Here is a 25276-nt window from a genome sequence, read left to right as displayed (position 1 = left end):
ATACCCTCATTTGAACATAGAATGTAACAAGATAGTTGTCAGGCAACCACTTAAATAAAAATATGTCATATTTAGTGACTCTTACAGAGAGAAGGAATTATTTCAATCACACAAACTTCAATAGGTCCAGAATGTACATGATAACGCCCTGTTTTTGCAGCTTAAGCTGAAGTACTTTCTGGGCTTATAAACTGTCAACAACTTGAGTTTCCTTCTCATTCAGAAGAAAATATTTCTACCAACTGTAGTGATAGTAAAAAATGATACCAACACTATACTGTAGACTTTATTCCAAGCTAAGTGGAAAGGTGCTTCACTTGGAAATTGCATAATTTAGTAAATCTTGCTTTGTGCAAATAAATCCTCATTTTAAACAAATACTTTATTAAGAATCAAAATGAAATGAAAAGTTCAAGATGTTGAATCATTAAAATTACTAAAAATTCAGTTCGAATTATACTTTTGATTAGTTCTAAGTGACTACATCATGAAAACAGGGCTTTAATGTACCAAGACACTGTATGTAAAACATGGTGACATGGAGCAATTTTTTTTTTTTAAACTAGAATTTTACTTATTCCAAGAATCTTACCTCCTGCGTACATCACAGACAGCATAATGGATGATATCCAAGCTATTTCACTGTGGGTAGCATGGAATATTTCCTGAAGTTCTTTGAAGAATACTGTGACGGCCTTGGGGAACGCATACGAAAATCCAATGGATATAAAAGCAGCTCCAACAACCACCCAGCCCCACCCTCCATCTGGAGGAGGTACAACTGGAGTTGGGGTACTTGGGTTTGGCGGCATTTCTGCTCCTCTAATTGAAATTCAAGTAATCTGTATAAAAAAAATGAAATAAGAGTTTAAACTTTATTTCTATTTTTTACCACTCTTGATAATCACTAAAATAGTATTTTCCAGCTATAATATGATTTTTCATAAATGTTTTTCATACTCTTGTACTCAGGAAATTATCAGAATATTTACAGAAAAATTGATGTGAGGTACATAACTGATGGTTAGGGGCTAAAACTGACAACATTTAACTTTTTTATGGCAACAAAAATTACTTAAAGTGAAGTTGAGAACTTATATCTGAAGTATCAACCAAAAAATAAAAGCTATCTCAATCTTACTCGTAAGCATAAGAAAAATAAAACTGTCCTCACTTAAAACAGAATACTTACTTAATACAAAATGTTTATTTTATTAATAAGATTTTCTATACAAAGTTTAAAAAGGACCATGTATTAAATCTGATGAATTATAAAGAATTAAATGGTAGGCATATTTTAGAAAACTTTTTCCACTTTTAATAATTGAGAATACTTAGAGCCATTTCAGCCTGGATTTATATTTTAAACCTATAGGATTAGAAGTTGTATGTTGCTATGAAATTAAGTTAATTTTAATGCACTTCCCATACTGGTGCTATTATTTCGTGAATGATACTTTTTATGTATTTTTTTCACAGCAATGAAATTATCTCAATCAAAAGGATGATACGTTTGTTTAAGGAGGGTGGGAAATAAGGGCTTTCCTTTTGGATACGCCTTGGAATAAATAATTGCTAACTTTATGCAGCCACTCTCTTGTGGAAAAAAATGATCACATATAGCTTAATATATTTGAAATTAAATGAAACATCTCAGTTCCTTAACACCAATGTTTCTTTGTAGAGTAATGCTGCTTGCTTAGCTCTTAGCTGCAGTTGCCAATGTTTCGCAACATCTTGCTTATATCCTATTCTCATTCCATTTATGCATATTTTCAATTGAAATGAATAGGTACAAGAGAACCACTCTTCTCATGGTAAGATAAGTTTGAAACATATTAACTAACTTTGCCACATATCTTCAGACAGCTTACCCCCAAACCCCAAGTATCTGTGAAAACAGGTATGGGTTGAATTTTTTGCTTAATATCAAATAGCATCTCAGATATTTTCAGTGATCTTCTATGCACCCATTTTAGATTTTGAGTGAAAATATTCTCTACATTAAAATTTTATAGATTTCCATGATTATACCCAAAGACTTTGCTTTCAGAAACCCATATAGGAAAAATTATAAAAATGAACCTTAGGTAGAGCACTGTTTCACTGGAATAAATACTAAGATGATGAGTAGTGCTATAAAAAGTAATTATGTGGAAAACCATTATGATAGCTCCTTTTTGGTTTATTTTGGAAAATGCACTTAAAGACTTCTTAACATAATATTTTACAGTCACATTCATGGAAGGAGGAAATTCAGTATAAACTACAGTTAACAGATAATAGGACCGAAGGTTAAAATTCTCATTTTACTTGAGTCAGACAGACATATCTCTAAGACAGTTTTCATATACATTTTACTTTAATCACCATTCATTTTGACTTCATTAACTGATACTTATAACTCTAGATTTTCCTTCCTATTTAAGGCTGAACCAAAGAATGAAACAATTCTTGCATAGCCTTTTGACATGATCTATTGGCTTTTGTTACAGCCTTCTGTTATTTCCCCTTTTTGATAATTGTGGAGATGGTTCTAACCTGTTATTTTTTAAAAATAAAAAATTGTATGTATTTAAGGTATAAAACATGATGTTTTGATATACATATATATAATAAAATGATTACTACAGTAAATCAAAATAACATATCCATCTCCTGATACAGTTACCATTTTTCTTTTTGTGCTGAGAACATCTAAAATCTACTCAGCAAATTTCCAGTATGCATTACAGTATTATTAATTATAGTCATCATGCTGCACACTAGATCTCTAGACTTATTCATCCTACAAAACTGCAGCTTTGTACCCTTTAACCCAGTGGTCTCCAGTCATTTTGGCACCGGGGACTGGTTTCACGGAATATAATGTTTTCACGGACTGCGGGGCGGGGAATGGTTTCAGGATGTTTCAGGCATATTACATTTATTGTGCACTTTATTTCTATTATTACATTATAATATATAATGAAAAGTTATACAACTCACCATAATGTAGAATCAGTGGGAGCCCTGAGCTTGTTTTCCTGCAACTAATGCTTCCCCTGATCTTACAGGAGGCAGAGCTCAGGCTGTGATGTGAGCAATGGGGAGCAGCTGTAAATACAGGTGAACTTCTGCTGGTTCACCTGCTGCTCATTTCCTGCAGTGCAGCCTGGTTCCTTCCTAACAGGCCACGGACCACAATGGTGCATGGCCTGGGGTTGGGGACCGCAGCTTTAACCAACAACTCTCCATTTCTCCCACCTCCTTGGCCCTGTTAACTACTCTCTGCTTCTGTGAATTTGACTTTTTTTGGATTCCACATATAAGTAAGATCATGCAGTATTTGTCTTTCTGTGTCTGGCTTATTTCACTTAGCATAATGTCCTCCAGGTTTATCTACATTGTCACAAATGGCAGGTCCATCCTGCCACTTTTGAATTAGATGGATAATTACATTTTATTTCTTTTATAACTTTAATATAGTTAGATTATAAAACAGGGATATGTAAACTTTTCCTGTAAAGGACCAGAAAATAAATATTTTAAGCTTTGTTGATCCTATGGTCTCTTTTGTAACTACTCAACTTGATAGTTTAAAAAAAAAATAACCATAGAAAATACTTAAAAATTGGGCATGGCTATATTCCAATAGAATTTTATTTACAAACTGGCCAGGAGACTGCAAGTTCCTAACCGCTGTAAGAGAATATTAGAAAACTAAGAAAAGAAAAAAATGATACATAATCACAATATCCTAACTCAGTCATTAATAATTTTTATATTTATTTTCATTATTTTTTCTATATTGATATATTTCTAATTAAGTGAACCTTATAAATCATAGATGAATAATTGTGAATACTGCTTTTTTCATATTATGATTTTTTGTTGTCTTTGTGAGCAATTATTTTTCTTTTGGTTAACACGGTTTCTATTCAATATGGCAAATGCAAAAAGTGAAAATCACGATTTAAAATTGCCAAATAAAACCTTCAATTGCCACCATGATTTACAGAGAAGTATTTCCTTTTTTACTCTATGTTTTATTTTGTCTTTCATATGTGTTTTATATACATTGTATATTCATACATTAAAAAATAATTATTTTCTTTTTTTACTATTGTTACTTTTAAATTTTGTGTATTATATATTTATGGGGTACAATGTGATGTTTTGATATATGCTTACTTTTTTTTTTTTTAAGACAGTGTCTCATTCTGTCACCCTGGGTAAAGTGCAGTGGAGTCATCATAGCTCACTGCAACCTCAAACTACTGGGCTTAAGCGATCCTCCTGCCTCAGCCTCCCGAGTAGCTGGGGCTACAGGTGTGCACCACGATGCCTACTTTCAGTAGAGACAGGTCTAGCTCTTGTTCAGGCTGGTCTCGAACTCCTGAGCTCAAGCAATCCTCCTGCCTCAGTCTCCCAGAGTGCTAGGATTATAGGCATGAGCCACCGCACCCAGCCTATGTTTACTTTTTTGAAAGTAATTTCAAATTACTCTTTTAGAAGAAGTTGAGGTATAAATGATAAATGCACCTACTATCCCATGAGAGACTGTGGGTTGAAAATAATTTTTTTTTAATTTTAAAATGGTATGGGATAAACAAATCCTTTTGATTTTTCTAAGATGATACAATAAAGTAAAATTGTAAGTTATTCCTAACTAAATACACACAAGCATGTGCGTGCACAAACACACATAAAACATAGCTCTAGATAGTGACATTAATTAGATGGAAAAGATTCAAAAGTTCAAATTGCGTGTCTCTTCCCTTAGTGACTTAAAGTATGATACTCAAATTAACCTTTAATGTAATCTATAGGTATATAAAAATGGATGAAGGGAACTGACTCAATAAATATTGAGTACTTATTATGCTAAGTAAGTGCTTATTATCTCCAATAAGTATTTATTTGTTCAGTTTAGGTTCCACAAAAGCCCTTTAAGGTATTTTTCCTATATTTTTAATAAGACAAATCTCAGGGACATTAAAAAAACCTGACCCAGGACGGGTGTGGTGGCTCACACCTGTAATCCTAGCACTCTGGGAGGCAGGCCGAGGCGGGAGGAGAGCTTGAGCTCAGGAATTCAAGAGGAGCCTAAGCAAGAGTGAGATCCTGTCTCTACTAAAAATAGAAAGAAATTAGCTGGACAACTGAAAATATATAGAAAAAATTAGCTGGGCATGGTGGCACATGTCAGTAGTCCCAGCTACTCAGGAGGCTGAGGCAGGAGGATTACTTGAGCCCAGGAGTTTGAGGTTGCTGTGAGCTAGGCTGATGCCATGGCACTCTAGCCCGAGCAACAGAGTGAGACTCTGTCTCAAAAAAAAAAAAAAAAAAAAAAAACCTGACTCAAGTAAAATAATAATGTCAGGGACTGGATTTCACAAATCACTGCTGACTCTAAAAATAATATCAAAGTGATTAGAAATAATGTATTCAGGGAAAAAACAAGCAAAAAAAAATCCTAGGTATTTTTATTATATCCTTTCTGTATTCAAAATATTTTTATGGATCAAAATAGTCAAAGGCATCTGCTTTTCAAAACATTAAGAAAATAACTTGAAAAATTCTTCTCATAGGGATACATCTGTATGTTAGAAGCCTACTGAAAATGTCAAGGAAACTATAGCAACAAGGTCAAATAAAAACCTTTAATCACAAGCAAATAATGCACACAGTGAAAATCCTGGTCAATCATGATCATCAGGGCAAATACACTCCTGTAAGTTAATATTGTGCAGATGTTAAAATTGCTAAAATCAACCCAAAATACCATGCCTTGTCAAGAATTATTTTGGAAAGATTTGTATGTTTACAATTTGCTTTTATAATCATATTTGCTTTTTTGGAAACAATAAAAATTATCTATCTATCTATCTACCTACCTACCTATTCAGTTATTCAATTTGAAGATAGGCTTATTTCTCCTTCATCATCAGTTAACCAAACATGGTGAGTTTACAACACATGAGCACTGGAAATAATATCTTTAAAAGTGCATAATGTTTATGGAAGAAAAGAAAAGAGACAGATTTAATTATTGGTTAAACCAGGTGAAAACAATAGTCAGCCTTTGAAAGTTGTCTAAAGAATCTGAATCTATATATTACTAAATGTTGTAATTGTATTTTAAAGTATTCAATGTTTGTATTGCTCAAAAATTAGAAAAAAACCAGAAGAATACTGAAGAAATAACAAAGGGCATTTATGTAATAAACTCTTTATTGTTGTGTAATCAGAGTGTAAAAAGTCATGAGGCTTAATATCCTTACTCTGCAGTTTTCTTGCTTGCATAAAGGAAACTAAGCCGTCTTTCATTACTAATTCATGAGTTAACTAAACTATTGTAGTTTTTATCACATCTGCTATAGTAAACATTTAGTAATACAACCTGATGATTCATTTTTCAGTCACTTCAAAAATCATAAATAACATTTCTAAATAATCTTAAATCCATATTTAAAATAATTATATTGAGATGAATAATGTAACTTAATATTCAAATCATGTTACAAATATAAATATTGAATCTTAATAATGTTGCAATTTCCAGTGTTTACAAACAGGAAACTATGTGCATGGAGGTGCATGTAGACTCACAAAATGAATAGGTGTCAACACCAGTATAATCCTATAAATTTGACTTTTCCCAGTATTTAAATATGCTCTACCTTATAAAATATATCATTCCTATATCAAAATTATTTAAACTCTTAGATCTTTTAAAAACATTGCACTTAGTCTGCTCCCATACAATAAATGAGAAGTAGAAGAGGAGATTTATGTACGCATATAATTCCATTCTCTAAAATTCTAGTTTAATATGAAATTGTACCTTTAAGCCTCATTTTTCTTACATGGCTTCATCTTGTGACATAAAAATTAAGAATAATGGCTTAAAGGCTTAGGATACTGACTCTGTCATTTGCTCTACAACATTCAGTAGAGTAGTAAAACTCTGAGTCTGCACTTTCATCTGTAAAAACAGGATAATAACTGTATTTACTTCATAAGGTGATGAAGAGGATTGACAGAAGAATACACATAAACAGCATGACTGGTATGTCCTTAAAATGATAAGTAAAAACATATCTCATTAAAATGAGTAGAGAGGGTATTTAAAAATCACATTTGTTAAGGGAAAAACATATATGTGGCTTTCATTTCTGCCAAATTTCATGTCCAACATTACATTTAATATAGTAATCATAACTTCTAAAAGCCAAATCTTGAAATGAAATTTACATAGGGTAACTACCTCACAAGAGTAGTGTAAAGATTAAATGAAAGACTATATGCTTAGCTTAGTTTAGTGATCGGCACATGGTTAAGTGTTCAATAAATCATAATTGATGCTGAATGTGAAATCCCAGGGTCTTTCTAAAAATGTTGAATAGTTTTAGAGCCTTCAGAAAATAACAACAGGCTAAAAATGCCTCGTAGTCTCATAGTCTTTTAACCTCATAGTCTCATAGTCCCTCCCTGACTATATCATCCTTTCTCTACCAAGAGGCAAGAACTATTCTGAATTGCATCATGGCCTTTACCTTAATTTTATTTATACTTTTATGATATATATATGTGTGTATATGTATATGTGTATTCATTCCTAAATTTACTATGTAATAAATTAAATATTTTATATTACATATAAAATTTTGATTACATAAATATGTAAATGTATAGGTCAAACAGGTAAAATTTAATAGTTTAATATGAAGCTATATTACTATAGTTTATTATATTATATGCATATATTTCTATTCAAATGTGATTCATTCATATGTATTCTTGACAACTTAGCTTTTTGATTTAATATTATCATTTTACATTTACCTTTTATGCATGTAGAGTTATTAATCTGATATTGCAGAATACAGTTGATTCTAATTATGCATAGGAGTTGTGTTCTATAAGGTTATCATGAACACCAAATTAGCAAATACAGAACTGCTGCTCATAGGAGAAATATAGGATTAGCTTTCTGTGAGATTCCGATCACAACATTTTTATCAGCCAATCAATATATAACCTTGTTTTATGTGTGTCTCTGTTTAAAGATACCTCATTTAATGTAGATTGCTGATTCACTGACATTGAACTCACAGTTAACAGCACTGCAACTTGTGTCTGAATGAAGCTTATCTAACACAAGCATTTTCTCTGCAAGGCACAGCACAGACTTCCTGCACTGAGGAACACCAGACAGCACTACTCCTGGGGGCCATTTTAAACACAAAATCACCCAAAAAAAGCACAAAATTGTGAAAAACGGGGCAAAAAGGACACTTGTTTTCAGTAGAAGAACTGAAACAAGAAGGCAGAGTGTTACTTTATTTGACATCAGCTGGCAACATGAGTGTTGCATAACTCAAATATTTTGCCCCTATGTGCGTGTCAGCAAGTGATTGCAAAAGTGCTGTAAGTCATACTTAAATTTTTGTGAGTAGGCGCATTTGAAAATATGGAATCACAAATACAATTGGTTGTATTTCATTTCTGAATATATGTATATATGTATGTATGTGTGTATATGTATTCGTACATATGCGTATGTGATAGCAGTGTATCAGAATTCTCTTTGCCACACATCTTGACCAATGTATGGATTTTATATTATTTTTCCTAATCCAGTAGACATAAAATATTTCTTTGTAGTTTTATTTTGAACTCTGTGATTATTAACAATCATGAATGTCTTTTCATATAGAGTCAGTAAATATTTACACATATATATCCATCCATCCACACATATGTATATGTATATATATAAATTTAATAAATATATTCTTAATAATAAATGTACTATATATAGGTACAGCTGAATTTCTCATTTTTTAAACTTATGAATATATAGTTACATCACTGGCTAATATTGACTAAATTATTTCAGTAAACACAGGAATTTTAGATTCTTACCTGATCTCACTATTATGAGCCATTGTAATAAGTACTTTTTTAATAGTTCTGATTTCCATTTGAACCATAGGAAAACATTTTTTTCCTCCAAATTCCTCACTTTTCCAATAAATAATTTAGGAACTTTTATAATGTTGTTGCCTTTAAATAACATTTCTAAATATTTATTCATTAGCTGTCTTTTCCATCATAGTCTAAGATAATAACAAGGTAATCATTGTATCTTCAGTTCTCAGGAAAATTACTGGCAGATAGTAGGGTACTTAATATGTTTACTAAATAAATGATAAATTGATAAATAAATATCTGTGGGTATTTGTGCTTAGAAAAAAACCATTTTACTCACTGTGCCCACTGATGTTATTTTATCTCTGCAATTATGAAGTTTCAGCCTTAATAATGAATTTATTTCCTTCCAAATAACAATGTGATATAACTTGATTTTTTATCACAAAATAAGTCAAATAAATAAGTAGAAAGAAAATGTAGTCCCATATATGTTTGTTTGAGGTAGATATTCTAACAGTGTTTTCTAGACATGGAGAGTAATACTATGGCTAATGCTGGTAGCAATTATGGTATAAGTGCTTCGTAAGAAGTGGACCTTAGATAACATCTAAATGAAAAATAAAGGAAAGCAGTATTTGCTGAATGTATCTTGACTAAGGTATATATGAGTAAATGATGAATTCACCATTCAAATACAGAAAGAGACTTAAAAATCAGAAACATCCAAAAACTGAAAGAAGTAAAAATGTATAATAATGACATATACCACCCCTTTCCATCAACCTCTCCCATTTTTCCATCTCCAACACACATATATACACATGTACATGTGCACACACATATGTGTACACACACATAAGCACACATTCCATTATTTTAAGTATCAGTCCTCTCCATAGATATCTTTTAGCAAATGAAAGTTCTTTTTTTTTTTAACGATTTTGGATGGCTGTTCGTGATCTGTGTATCAGTCTTCCATAGATAATCAACTGTTTCCCATTTCTGTAGATTCTGGCCTTAAAAAAAATCATTTAGGAATTCTGATTTCTATTCCCTATTAAATTCATGTTTTCTAATGTACATTGCATGAAACTGTACATTTGTTCTTTGAATTATGAACTATTTGAGTTGTCTTTGCTTTGTTATACAAGTCAAGCTATTTTCTCAGATGCTACACACGTCATTCTTTTCAAAAGTTTCCTTGCCTTTTTTTAGAAAAGCATTATATGATTGAGCCACTTTTGTCTCCTTAATCTTTTTTCTCTGTTTTTTGTATTAGTTTTTCAGAGTTCACCAGTTTAGTTTATTATCTCAGTATATGATCTTTTGTTCTCTGTTTCCAGCATATTTCCTTGCTTTTAATAACTGCATGCTACAGATTGCAAGGCTCCACTCATATACCTCATCACTTTATCTATTATGTATTTTGTTTCTTTTATATAAAGTGGCATCTTATGGTCTCTTAACTAATTCATTAGAAAGTGGAACCAGAACCAATTAATTCCAAAAATTCCACTGCTAAGATTGTCACCTCTTCCTTATTAGCAACTCTTGAGTTGATCAATAATCAAAATCCAATTCATACACACTTATTAGCTTCATGGTTTTTTTTTCTTTTTCCTGTACAAAGTTCTGTAATATTTTATACAATTTATTACTATGGTGCATCATTTCTTTTATTTGTGGGTATTGCCAAGAAAAACAGAGTTAAAGGTACAGTTTTACCTGTTGACAGATGCCCACTTGAACAGATTTCTTTGGATGACCCGTGGGATCTTTAAGCCTAGTAGCTACACCTTGCAGTGTGATACTGAAGGTAATACAAAGGAAGAGAGGTAGAGGAGACTCCAGATTATCTAAAGAAATAGAAAAGCAAGTTGTTATTTGTATAACTGAATTCCACAGGCCTCCTTAGAGCCACTCTCTTTACTTCATCCCAATAAATTGTGACCATCTTTAAATAATTAGCAAAAGTGAATATATCTTTGTCAATCCATTGCTAGACCTACTAACATAACCAAAATGGATCAAATATGTGCATGAGAAAAAAATAAAAAGAATAAGATAAATCAGGTTTTATAATTTTAAAAACCCAGTAGATTATGTACCTACACATTATAAGAAAGAAAAGAAAGAAAATTATTAGAAAGAAAATTATGAGAAAAGAAAATTTATTGGAATTCATTAGTTGTCATTCAAATCATTCCCTATGCCCATTTAAATAATTTGCTATAAAATTCAATTGAATAAATTAAATATCCATTGACAATGGAAATAAACAGAAAATTGAAAAGAGAATTATTAGAAATAATGTCAATAATATACAAGGCTTACAATGAAACAGACTGGGTCATAAAAAAGAAACAAAAATTATTTTAGAGATCTTCTGATTCAGAATTCCAACTTCGTACTCAAATTAGTGTGACAGATGAATATGCTACATCTCTAATACATCAAATGTCTTTATTTCAACTTAAATATGGTGCTGACTATATAGCATTTAGTACTTAACAGTTTATTTTGTGAAAAGTCAAGTTTTTCAATTATTAAATAAATAACCAATTGCTTGTCTTGCATTCAGGGCCACCTATATTTTAAAGTGCTTAACAAAGACAGCACAGCCACCAGGTCAAAGGAGGTTTGTAGGAGAGGATGAAGAATGTATGATCTAAATGCCAAGTCAGTCTAGAAACTGGAGGAACAGTTTCAATCAGACTCTTAGAAAGATGGGACTTCACCTATAATTTTTAGAGGCACTGGCATCTTTGTTAATGGATATACAGATCCTTCTGCTGAGGAATTGAGAAAGCTAATGAAGTTGCATGGAGGTCAATACCATGTGTATTTTTCCAAATATAAAACAATACACATTATGCCACAAATCTTCCTAATGCCAAAATTAAAGAATTAAACGAGAAAAAAGTATTTTGATAGGAATGGATGTAGAAAGCATCAAAGCTAGACGACTCCTCTCCTACATTCCATATCAGCTATAAACCAAGTAGCCAGTATACAGAAAGGTCTCAACTTTAATGCTGTCTGCAAACATGAGGACTCTGTTCCAGGTCCAAACAATATAGCCAAACAGTTCAACAACAGGTTAAACCACATAATTAAGAAGATTGAAACAGAAAATGAACTCAAAGTTAATGGAATGAACAATTAGAATGAAGAAAATGCAAATTATGATTGTAGTTTTGTGGATTTGGAGCAGATCTTTCTGGGAAGGGAAGAGAATGGAAGTCTGCATCTCAGAGGCAGCCATTTTAATGGACACACTCCTACCTCTAAGGGTGCCTTAAAGATACAGGATTGATTGGTGCCCATGGACAAAGCGTTGACAGCAGGCTTTCTCCAGACCCTGCCCAGGAGGAGAAGGCTGAGAGGAACAGCACTGACTTCAGAGACTGCACTCTGCAGCAGTTGCAGCAAAGCAAACAGAAACACAGATGCTTTAAGTAATCAGAACTACTTCTTTCTATCATTGCACAGTAACACTAAAATTAATGATGCTCATCACTCCATTGTTTAGGGGCCTTCAAGTACAAGTAGCACTTCTTCTGTTCCTACTCATAGCAAGGCAGCACCTTCAGTGCCATCCGAACTATCAGACTGCAGTTTTATTGAAGACAATTATGCTCATTCAAGACTGCATCACATATTAATGTGAAAGCATGAATTGACTGAATTTGTCAATACCCTACAAAGACAAAGTAGTAATATCTTTCTAGGAAGGGAAAAGTTAAAAAGAAGGGAAAAGTTAAAAAAAAAATGAAAACAGACAGGTCTGTACTCGTTGTAACTGATACAGGTAGATACTAAAATTGTTTTCTTAAGAAACAATCATGCTTGATCATTTTGTTCCTATGCTAACATTGGTACACTAATCAAGACTAAGTTCTCATAACATAAAGTCTCTAGGAACGTCAGATTATGAAGTTACAGTAAGTATAAGAGATTACAGAAAGCTTTCTTATTTACTAAAATATTTTTTAAACAATTAGATTTAATTGTGACTAAAAAATTTCCAAGTAATTTAAATGGTGCCATAGTTGAGATTGTGAGCATTCATTCCTCACATAGACCTTATCAGCTGTTGAAGTTTTGAGCTGTGTAAATATCACATATTTTTCAGTGCTCAAACTCCTGAAAGAATGAAATTGGTTTTTTAAGAGTAATTTCTAGAAGCTTGCATCATAATGGTTTTTAAATAATCAAGACATATAGCTGTTAAAATTATAGTGGTAAACTTTTAGTGAGATTAAGTATTTTCACATCCAAGTAAATTGGTGAACTGTATTTTATTTTTTAATACTTTACTTGTCATAAAAAACAAATGCATGCAACAATAGCAGTTTATATTTCAGTGCCAGTCATTATAAATTAGTATCTGGTTTGAGGTTTTAGTTGCTTTTACAGTTTATAGGGTTTTTTTTTTAAGGATTTTTTTTTACAGATTTAGAGTTTAATGTCAGAGATTAATATTATCCTTTAATTTATAGCTGTAGAAACTGAGGTACAAAGAGAAGCTCATGGTTCTGTTCTAGAAAGCGAGAAAGGCTTTCCATGTGGGTTTTTTTCTGTTACGTTTTGCTGTCTGATGCATTCCTAGGTGCTTTTTGGTATTTATGAAATACTTCAGAATTAATTTTATAGGTATTAGATTATCCTTACATCATGTCTTGGCCTAGTAACCTGAAGACAATTTAATTCTGAACGCTTCAAAGGAATATTATGACTTAGTTCCATGAATGGAAATAAAATGGAGAAATTCTGTAAAATTGCGAAACAAACAAACAAAAATGCCCAGTCAGTGAGGAAGTGAGGGTGGAGACTAGAATGAAGATGACTAAAGGAGTTTGAAAGTCACGAGTAACAGCTTAGTAATTCATAAGGATGGAATTAGGGTACAACTTGCGCTAGGAATGAAGAGTTACACTAAATGGGTCTCCTGGGTCTGGGTAAGAGCTGTGAGAAGAGGCTCACACAGCAGCTCTGGTCTTATCAGGTGACTTGGAAGTCTCTGTGGCTTTTTTAAACTGAGTGATTCAAGAATGGCAGCTCCATCCCACTCTAAGTAAACAGCCCACTGGAAGGTAGAAAACCTTGGTATTTTGAGGAAATGCACTTTCTTTTTCCTCTGGCAGAGAGAACTTCCCTGGGCTCAAGGGAAAGCCCCAGAGGAAAGCCCAAGGCGTATCTGAAAATTGGGTTCTGACCCTCCCAGTCTATATGCTTAATTATACTTACAGTTTATATAGGCCAGCTTAGGGGTCAGATAAGAGATGTTGACAAGTCCAAATTTTATATGCTCACCAACATTTCTATGAAATTTCACAGTGCCTTACCCTAACTGGCCCATTTTCTTCCAGGAACATTATCTCACATTGAGGATTCCTTTCAACAAACAGGTCAATAATCCAGGCACCCCTTGCTTTATATATTAATCTATATTAATCTATGTTTACATCTACTTTTGTACATATATTAAACTATCATAATATATTTTATATATGTTTATGAAGATACAGTCACACAATGCATATATTGGTCTTTAGTTTTAAACGTGAAAGGTAGTGTTTTAGAATTGGTGGATGGGCCTAAAAAGCTAGTAGAACAATAATTCTTAAGCAAATGAGAAGGCTTTCCTTTACTTTGGGAAAGCAACTATTAATATTTTGGGGACTGCTTCCTGAAGTCCAAGTAGGTATAAATCTTATTCACGCCTACAAAAGCAGTGTTAATTATTATAGCTGGAATTTGGACTGTGGTATCTGCTAATGTTGTTCCTTAGCAATCACACATATGCCACGTTTTATGTTGGGCTTTACTCATCACTAAGTGCATGAAAAAATAAACAATGCTCTAGAGCTTTCAATTTTTTCTAAAGATTCAATTAATTTATTTTCATAATCCCATCAACTTGGAGGAACGGGTATTTTGAATCACATTTTATAGATGAGGGCATAGAAGATCAGAGGTGACTTTTCCAAAGCGTAATGTCCAATAGGTGATCAAATTAGTACCATAACTAGTATCTTTTTATTAGGACAATTGTTGCTGGTTCCACTTTAACACATCAACTTGCAGGCTGCTCTTTCTACATACAATTGATATTCCTTCAGTTTTATTCCTATGGGCAATTTCTAAATTTCATTTCTTGCACATGTCTTCATCTGCCTTTTTCACCAGAATTCATATACTTTGGAATTCAAAAACTACAACTATCCATCAAAGTCCTTTGAAATTCATCATTATTCCAGCTTATTCACATCTGTGCTTTTTATAATTTTTTGAGATATATAGACGACAACATATTATCACTGTTAAAAGAGTGGCTTGATGGCTATGAAAACATTTGGCTATTTCAAGTGTTTTTCAAACATTTATATATTGGGATGCACTGAAGTCCAAGAACTTTGCCTTGTCTTCTAGAATCAATATAGGTTGATTAATCTATGGAGAAAAAGATGTAGGACAAATGAGTAACGAAACTATTAGTGATGGTCAGTTGGTAGACCCTGGTGTTATATTCAAGGCTCTTTTTCATTCAGTTGCACAGAGTATTAGAATGTTCCCTTATACACTTCATGAATAATCCTTTCTTCAACTTCCCAAACCTACACCAGCATGCATCAACTCTACAAAGCCTTACCAATAGTCTGCATAATCCAGAAGTTTATGTTTCAAAATATGGTCCAGAAATAATGTACTCAGCAAACTTAAGTACCAAATTAAATGCATAGGTGTTAGAAGACTATCAGCTTCACTGTAAGTTCCTCTAGTTGCCTTAAAGTTAAAGCATAGGGTTTTCTGTTCATCCTACTTGCAAAGTGGCCTATATTTTCATATAAACAACTTAATATATTTCTTAAAGAATAATCCATTGATCTTTTCAGTCTATATTTCCTTCTTATAGAAAAGGATATAGCACTGTCAAATTAATATACAGTGTTTAAGTTTAGGTGACAACTCAATTTTATAACAGGAATTAAATTGAACCAAATCTTTTCTTTCCTAACAAGTAATTAAATTAAAATTGGAATCTAATTCTGAGAGGCTTTTTTATTCTTCAAAATGGACCATCTTTTAAATCTTATTGACTAATTTAGTTTGACATCTAGTCATGAAAGATATCGATAGTGCATGGCCCACAAAATGTCAGTAACACAAAGCCTATTTTTAAATGGAAACTATCACTATAGTTAAAAGACTCTAAGAAAATTAATTGACAATAAGGGTCAAACTAAAGATGATTTTATAATGGGAAGATTAGGAAAAATAATATGAACCAGTATATAATTATCTATGAAGAATTGGAAATGGACCTCCCATACTAAACAATTCCCCTGATTTCTAATATAGGTTGAGCATTCCCCTAATCTGATAATCTGAAATCCAAAATGCTCCAAAATCTAAAACTTTTTGAGTGCCGATTTGATGCTGCAAGTGGAAAATTACATACCTGATCTCATGTGATAGGTCATAGTCAATACATAATCAAAACTTTGTTTCATGTAAAAAATTATTAAAAATATTAATACTATATAAAATTACCTTCAGGCTATGTGTATAGGGTATATGTAAACATATATACCCTATATGTTTATTCATATTCTGTGTTTAGATTTGAGTCCCATCCTCAAGACATTTCGTTATATATGTGCAAATATTCCAAAATCTGAGATCCAAAACACTTCTGGTCTCAAGGATTTTGGATAAGAGACACTCAACTTGTATTATATTTTCAGAAATGTATGAAAACAGTTGAAGTAGGCTGAATGGTGGCTATGTCCATATTTTAATCCCCAGAATCTGTAATATTAGCTTATCTGGCAAAAGATGTGTTTAAGTTAAGGATCTTAAAAGACAATATCATCCTGGACTAACCAGGTGGTCCCAAAATGCAATCACATGTACTCTTACAACAAAGAGAGGCAGAGGAAGTTTAGAGACAGATACATAGAAGAGAAGAAACAGAGAGGAGATGGTGATGTTAAGACGGAAGCAGAGCAGAAAGCAATGTGACCACAAACCAAGGAACTCTAAGGAATGCTGACTGCCACCAGAAGCTAGAAGAGTCATGGAACAAAGTCTCCCATAGATCCTGTTTTAAGTAGTATGGTTCTGTATCTTGGCATCCAGAAGTGTAAGAATAAATTTCTATTGTTTTAAGCCATCAGGTTTGTAGTTATTTTTTATGATTTCCCTGGGAAACTAATATATTATAGTAGTAGTGGTGACTTGTTCATAAAAGCCATAAACCTAGCAATTGCACTATAAGGGTGTTTTTCTTACAGGCACAATTGCACAGGTATGCAAAGACACACATATGTAAATTATGTCCAAGGCAGCATGATTTATAACTGTGGCAAACTGAAAGTTACTAGAAAATGAGTAGGTTGCTGCACATTCATAAGAAAAGTACTAATACTAAACAACTGTAAAAAGAATGAGGTAGATCTGCATGCACTAATATGGATGGAATGTTGTTAAAAGTATAATGAATGAAAAAAAGTAAGTTGTAGAACGGGAAAATATGATTCTATTTATTTTAAAGTATATACACACAAAGACTTATTATGTACATATATTTATATATGCATACAAATTATCTGGAACAATACATAAAAAACTATTAATAGGTGCCTTTGGAAAATAACTATGCATAATTTACATATTCTTGAAATGTTTAAATATATAATGACTATATCTTATTTTTCTATTAAAAATTTAAAATACGAAAGTGTTAAAATACAAAATTTTAGTATGCAAATATAAATATATTTCCTTATATGTTAACTTGGTTGTGAGTTGTACTTCTGTTTGTGTTATAAGTAGGCATAAAGCTTATTTCCCCTATAAAAGGAATATTACTTATATCATTAAAACCTGGACTGTGGTATCTGCTAATTTTGTTCCTTAGCAATCCCATGTATACCACATGTTTTATAACTGGCCTTAGTTATGATAGGGTGCATGAAAAAATAAACAATAAAAATGGCATATCTTTTTTCTAATGCTTTTCTCCTGGTAGCTAAATTTTCATCATAAAAGAAATCAATCCCCACTTATAGGTCTTATCTAGTGGTTGCAGAAAACTAGGAAATGCTACCCCAAAATATCCCTCTTTAACATAAGGATTATTTTGAGCAGATTATTTTGAGAAACAGTAGACACACAAGAAGCTCTGAAAGTTACCCTTTTGTAAGCAATTTACATCTGTAAAGGAAATCTCTGTTTTTAATTTCAGAATATTACGAGGGTACAAAGTTTTGGTTACATGGATTGCTTTTGTACTGCTTGAGTCAAAGTTATAAGCGTGCCCATCACCTAGATAGCGTACACTGTACCTGTTAAGTATGATTTTACCCATCCCCTTCTTCCCCCTCCCACCTGCCTAATTTCTGTTGAGTTTTACTTCTGTCTGTGCACATGAGTACTAATTGGTTAGTTCCAATTTAATGATGAGTACATGTAGTGTTTGTTTTTTCATTCTTGCAATGCTTCACTTAGGAGAATGATCTCCAGTTCCATTTGGATTGCTGCAAAAGGTATTAATTCATGTTTATGGCTGAGTAGTATTTCATGGTATACATATACCACATTTTATAAATCCACTGATGAATTGATGGGCACTTGGGTTGATTTCGCATGATTGCAATTGTGAATTGTGCTGCAATAAACATTCTAGTGAAAGTGTCTTTTTGATAAAATGACTTTTTTTTTTCCTTTGGGTAAATACCCAATAGTGGGATTGCTGAATCAAATGGTAGGTCTACTTTTAGTTCTTTGAGGAATCTCCATACTACTTTCCATAGAAGTTGCACTAGTTTGCAGTCCCACCTGAAGTGTATAAGCATTCCTTTCTCTCTATATCCACGCCAACATTTATTGTTTTGGGACTGACTGAAACAGATTGAAACAGGATCCATATCTCTCATCACTCACAAAAATTAATTCAAGATGGATAACAGACTTAAATCTAAGACATGAAATCATAAGCATTCTAGAAGAAAATGTTGTAAAAACTCTTCTAGATATCAACTTAGGCAAAGAATTTATGAAGACAACACAAAGAGCAATCATAGCAACAACAAAAATATATAAATGGAACTTGATTAAATTAAAAAGCTTCTGCACAGCCAAGGAAACAATCAACAGAGCAAATAGACAACCTACAGAATGGGAGAAAATATTTGCAAGCTATACATCTGATAAAGGGCTAATAACCAGAATCTACAAAGAACTCAAGCAAATCAGCAAGAAAAAAAAATCAATCAACCTCATCAAAGAGTGGGAAAAGGCATGAGCAGATGCTTTTCAAAAGAAGATAGAGAAATGGCCAATAAATGTGAAAAAATGCCCAACGTCACTAATTATCAGAGAAATGCAAATCAAAACCACAGTGAGATGTCACTAACACCAGTAAGGATGGCTTTTATAGAAAATCTCTATTTGTAAGAGTTCTCTCTCTGTCTACCAGGAAGAGAAGGATGACTAATCACTACAGACTCATCAGTGGGGAAGACACAGACTTACTGCGTGTAACAAACCTTATCCTTGTTTAACCTGCTTTTCCTGGGCACTTCTCTATAACTGGCCTTCCCCACACCCTTCTTTCTTTGTATCAGTGGACAATGGTATTTAAGCCTGAATTCAAAGCCACCTCAAGATTCGCTCATTTCTCTGAATATCTCTCATGTATACAGGAGGTATCATGTTAATAAACTTTTCTTTGTTTTTTTCTTATTAATCTGTCTTTAGTTACTGGGGTCACAGCTAAGAACTCAGAAAGTGTAGAGAGAATGATTTTTTTTTCACTTACATGGGTGGCCTAAACACCGCTGAACATCATGGTCCCTCATTCTGCAGCATAAGCAGAGAACTTGTTAGAAATGCAAATTCTGGGGGACCACCCAGATAATTGAATGAGAAACTCTGGGAATGAAACCCATCAAATTGTGTTTTAACTAGTGTTCCAGGAGATTCTGATGCACACTAATGTTTGAAAATCACCAGTCTGGGCTCTTCTAACACATCTGCAAATGTTAGTTAATAATTCTAATAAAATATTTGTAGTCCTTGAGTCATGATGATATTTAACAGATCCATATCTTATCCACTATTCCCTCCAACTGAAGTATCCTTCACCACTATCTTCCCCCATGTGACTAGCTCCTGTTTATAATTTACCTCTACATAAGCATCACCTCCCCTATCTACAAGGTCTGATTTTGATCTCAGTCCTATCCCCCTGTGCATACTTTTATCCTAACAGGTATATCACATGTACTTGGCACTCTCCCCTGTTCTTGAGGACAGGATCCATATCTTATTTTACTTTATTCCCAGAATATAGTAGGTGTTTGAAGGAGCTCAGGGAATTTCACCCCAAAATATGGCTCCCTGGTATAATGAGTATATTAAATTAAAAACCCTTAGAGATTAGCAGACTTTAAAAGAGACTTTTCCTCTAACTACATAAAGACAGGACAAACTCACCAATAATAATTGTACTTGTTCCCCTATCTGTTATCTCATCACCCACAATGGGAAAGAAGACCAAGAATGTAACCACATCTGAGCAGACCCCTTTACAAAATAAAGACTGTCTCCAAAGATCATTTAAATTCCAAGAAAACTATTTATAAGTTAACTTCTGCTCCCTATCTTATCATTGTCCCTGATAATCATTTATTACCACTCAAGAAAATTCTCCCCCTTTTCCCTTCCATAACCTCTTTTACCAGGATCCAAGCCTTCATTCTTTCTATAACCTTAAGAGGGTATATAAGCTTCTGAACTCCACTGGGATATTAGGCAATCACTGTGATTCTCCCCTTGTGCACAGTTAATAAATTTGCAATCCCTTTCTCTTATTAATCTGCCTTTTTGTGAGTTGATCTTTCAGTAAACCGTCAGAGGCCAAGGGCCTTGGTCCCTACATGTTTAATAAACATTCTTGAATGCACAAAAGTGAAAGAGTAATGAATGTCTAGGAAATAAATATTTTATTGCTTTCAAATTAATATACAGCTATGCAGTACAGAAAAATGAACATTCTTATCTCTGAAGTCAAAATTCCCTGAATTCAAAAACTGATTCCACCACTTCTAGATGTGTCATTTCACTTCTTCCTTTCACTGTAATATGAGGATTTTAACAGTGACTATCTCACACTCTTAAGTGATAAATTAAGCATTTAATAAACGTCTATGGTAATTATTAATAGAATTAATCATCCAATAGCATTAACAGCATGCAGTCCAGTTTGTCTGGAAACTAGGAGTCAGCTCGAACTTTTAAATAATTTTTCACATTCTTTAGAGAAAAACTTATGTGAATGTTTTATCTGTTATCACGTTTGCTATCTTTTCTTCTCTCTCAGAGTCATGGTTTGGAGAAACTATATATGTAGTCAGAGAAGTTGGCAGTAATCAGTGTGCTTTTGTTTTGTTTTGTTTTTTTCTCTCCCAACAGTTTTTAAAACCACAGAATTCTTTCTAGAAACAATCTTACTCAGAATCCTAGTACCCAAATTAGCTACTGTAGTTTCTGGGAATGGGGTATCACAGACAGCCTGAATTGCCACCTATTAGCATCCACTGACTCCTGAAATGATCCCCGAGGTTTCTTTGAAAATGTTTAGAAGTACTTGGAGCATATCCCAGAAGCCACTTATAATACATTTTTCACCTCTCATATTTAGTGACATTCTCTGGTCAACTCAGAAAAAATGAAATTATATTTAAGAGATTTTCGGATCCTTCATCTTACCTTTAGTCTTCAAAGATTTTCTGATGTTTTCGTTCGTTTCTCAATTTGAAGGATTAGATCATTAAGTGGCACTAAGGAAGAGGAGTAAAAAAAAATTCCTAGAGACATCTAGGAAAGATTACACGGCCAGAGAATTCCTTTCTGACCTTTCTATTAAAATGGCCATTAAAAAATTAAATAAAAAAATTTCACAAGATCTCCAGAAATAGCTAGAATTTCCTAGAAGTTTCTATAAAGTACCATACTGTTGGGGCAGGATTTTAAAAAGTACCACAGCAAGGTGAATCAACTTGGCCAGAGGCATCGGGAAACATAGTCTTCCCTTTCACCACGATAAACTTCCCTGGTCTATTGACTTCTTTGTCCACCGATGGGCAGAAGCTTCCTGTGAAGCACTGCTCGTTTTAGAATCCTGAACATATTTAGTTCCATCTATGACACATCTCTTTGTCACCCAACACTGTTAGCTATCATCTCATGATTCTATGACCCTTCCCCCACCTCCCTTGAGTAATCGTGTTCATAGTATGGGAAAACTTATGCCAATCTAAATGTCCCACTCTGGGAGATGGTTCAATATAATACTATCATCCACTTGATAGGCTATTATACATATATTAAATGATGGTTATGAAAATTCTATAACATGGAAGTATTTATTATATAATGGTCAGTAAAAAAAAAGATGGAATAAACCTGTATGATAGAAAACTTCCACATATGTGATAAAAGAGATGTGTAAAAAGAAAATACATAGGCCACTGTGTTAGGGTGAGAATTGTATAAAAAATTATATTTCCTTAATTATACTAATTTGGTATAATATCATATCTTAACATATAAAATAGTTGAACATTATACATTTACTTATGTGCCCTAATTTTTGATTTTTATATCTGTTTTGAAAAATAAGTTGGTTTTAACTAATCTATAACTGACTCAAACATGATAATTGTAAGACAATGTGGTGAAACTATAGCCATTTTAGAGATCTTACCTATATTTTTAAGTTTCCCCTTTTTTGTTTTATATTATCTTGTTTTTAGTGATACCTAAATAAAATTATGGCTCTTGCATAACTATAAAGTTGCAAAGGGGATACCCAGATATAGTCACCACACATAAATTTAGATATATATAAATATATATATATATATATATATATAACACTCCCTAATTTTCAAATGCCTCTATATATAACATTTACTGTTACCTGTTACGTTACACTAAACAATTTAACATTCATTTTCTCATAATTCTTTCTAGTAACTATTGCCTCCATTTTGAATACAATGAAACTGAAGTTCAAGGATGTGGAATATCTTGTTTAAAGTCTTAAAGTCTACCTGCAGTATTTGTCTCACTCTAGAAGTAGGCTCTTAAAGAATTAAAAGCCACATACTTCCTATTATATCTTCTTATTACTTTTCATTCATAAACTACTTGAAGTGTTCATATTGCCTCCCCTTCTCCGCCTTACTATATTTCGCCTGTTCTATAATTTGCTTTGCTGAGGGTCACTTGCCTGGGTTTTCTGCCTGCCACCCTTCCAGCTATGTGCTTTCTAAATGACTTTAGGAGATACTCAGATGGTAATTGCCAAAATAGGAAGAGGAAAGGAAAGCTGGAAGTCACAGAAAATTTAACTCTCCACTGGATACAGGAAAATGGTACCAATAGTCAGGATTACAAAAGAACAACTTTAAACGGAAGGATTGTGAAACCTAATAAAGTTATGAGATGTCTCTTCTGCTATACATTCTTATGAGTGACTTAAATTGGTAGATTTTTACTTTTTGTTTATACTTATTTGTCCCCTACCCATCCTTGTCATGTTTCTCTGTAGGCACAAAGCATAGTCCCCACCCAGTGATATTGGGCTTGGCCACTTGACTTCCTTTAGCCAAAGCAATATAAGCCAATGTGGCATAGGCCATGTCTAAGAGCGTTTGCATGTTTTGACTTTACAGTAATCCTTAACTTCCAATATAAGAACATGTTCCTTTAGCCTGGATCCCTGAAAATAAGAATGTTTGAAGGTCAGCCAAGCCTAGCAGAACCAACCAGAGCAACAGCTCTAAGCAGAATGAGCAAGAAATAAATATCTGTTACTGTAAGCCCAAAGATATTGCAACTGTTCAACAAAATAACAAAATTTGAGGCGGGGAACATAAAACAGAATCTTTAAATATGTGGCATTGGCTTCAGAGATGGGTAGCTGATAATGGGAACCTGTTAGAAGAGGTTAGAAAAATGGCAACTTATATTAGCCAGTGGCAAAATATTTGGTAAAACTTTTTTATATCTTGAAAGGCAGAAAATGCACACAATCTTTTGGAGGCTCTGGGAAAAGAGGTTTGGAGACAATGTTGGTAACATGAGTTGGCTGTAATTAACTACATTTAATAAGTTACTATAAAATAAGAAGCTACGAGGCCATAACAGCAGGGATAAAAAGGGAAAAGGGACCTGTATTATAGGACTTGCAGGGTTGAAAGATACATTTTTTTTTCCTTATCTTCAGCCTGGTAAAAGTTTCTCAAGTAAAGACATTGTCTCAGGGCAAATAGTAAAAAGCAAGATCACCAAGCCAGGGGAAAGACAAAACCAAAAGTGTGACCTTAGCATTATTTTTTTTTAAGTTTATGTGCATTTTATTAATAGATTTTTTAATTGACAAGTAAAAATTTTATGTATTTATGAAGTACAATGTGATGTTTTGATATATGTGTACACTGTGAAATGACTAAATCAAGATATTTAACACACACAGCACTTCACATACTTTTTTTGTGGTGAGAACACTCAAAAACTGCTCTCTTAGCAATTTTCAAATATACAATACATTGTTATTAATTGTAGTCACCATGATATAAAATAAATCTCTTGAACTTATTCCTCCTAACTGAAATTTTGCTTAGCACATTTTCTTAAAACTTCTTACAGGATTAAGTTAGATACCAGTAAATCCTTCCAGTTTAAAAAATAGTTGGAGTAAGAAAAGATCAATGGTGTGGTCCCATGGAGGACTGAGACTCAAGTTTTCTATCAATATAATTAAGTATATATAGAGAGCCATGTCTCATAAATAACTTATAGTATGACCACTTGCCTTAACTACAACCAAATAAATTTTAAAATGTTTTTAAGAGGACTGTCTTACAAAATATGCTACTAGCCTGAACAGAAAGGAACAGTGACTGTTGGAAACGTAAAATGACCAAGTGATTAAAATGACTTCAATATCCAGCAACTTGCTTTATGTTATTTGCAAAAATAAAATATTATAGAAAATGTAAATACATGTATCACAGTAAATGTCACTAAGGTTGTAACCCTTTGGGCAAGTGACAATCATACTGGATCTTAGTTCCTTTATTGGTAAAAAAGACAGTTCAGGATTAAATGTTCTCTAAATCCCCTTGTGCTTCTATACTTTGATTCTATGACACTAAAATAATCCTCTTTTCTAGACTTTCTTAGCATGTAAAATACAAATTTCTTCTCTGCTCTAAGAAAATGCTAGCACCATTCAAAAATAAGTAATGAATATATACACAGTATTTGAACAACT

The 25276-nt window shown here is 32.9% G+C and overlaps 1 protein-coding gene and 1 pseudogene across 6 annotated transcripts in view; one reads left to right on the top strand and one right to left on the bottom strand.

The window, feature by feature from the left end:
• Window positions 1-25276, bottom strand: part of SLC16A7 (solute carrier family 16 member 7) — a 92611-nt gene that overhangs the window by 46303 nt on the left and 21032 nt on the right. For 4 of the 6 annotated variants that reach the window (XM_069490068.1, XM_069490070.1, XM_069490071.1 and 1 more), the window contains 2 exons: window positions 10648-10778; window positions 593-842 (listed from right to left, as the gene is read on the bottom strand). In XM_069490068.1, the coding sequence (XP_069346169.1) occupies window positions 593-812 (220 nt within the window). In that variant the 5' untranslated portion in view covers window positions 813-842; window positions 10648-10778. Of the gene's footprint in view, window positions 1-592; window positions 843-10647; window positions 10779-21702; window positions 21718-25276 lie in introns of those variants that run through there. The other 2 variants (XM_069490072.1, XM_069490074.1) reach the window with 2 other exon arrangements.
• Window positions 8383-12744, top strand: LOC138397303 (DNA repair protein REV1 pseudogene; annotated as a pseudogene).

Source organism: Eulemur rufifrons, chromosome 16, assembly GCF_041146395.1.
Source record: "Eulemur rufifrons isolate Redbay chromosome 16, OSU_ERuf_1, whole genome shotgun sequence".
NCBI classification, from domain to species: Eukaryota; Metazoa; Chordata; class Mammalia; order Primates; family Lemuridae; genus Eulemur; species Eulemur rufifrons.
Note: the sequence above shows the minus strand (reverse complement) of the source record. Positions and strands in the feature narration are given on the sequence as shown.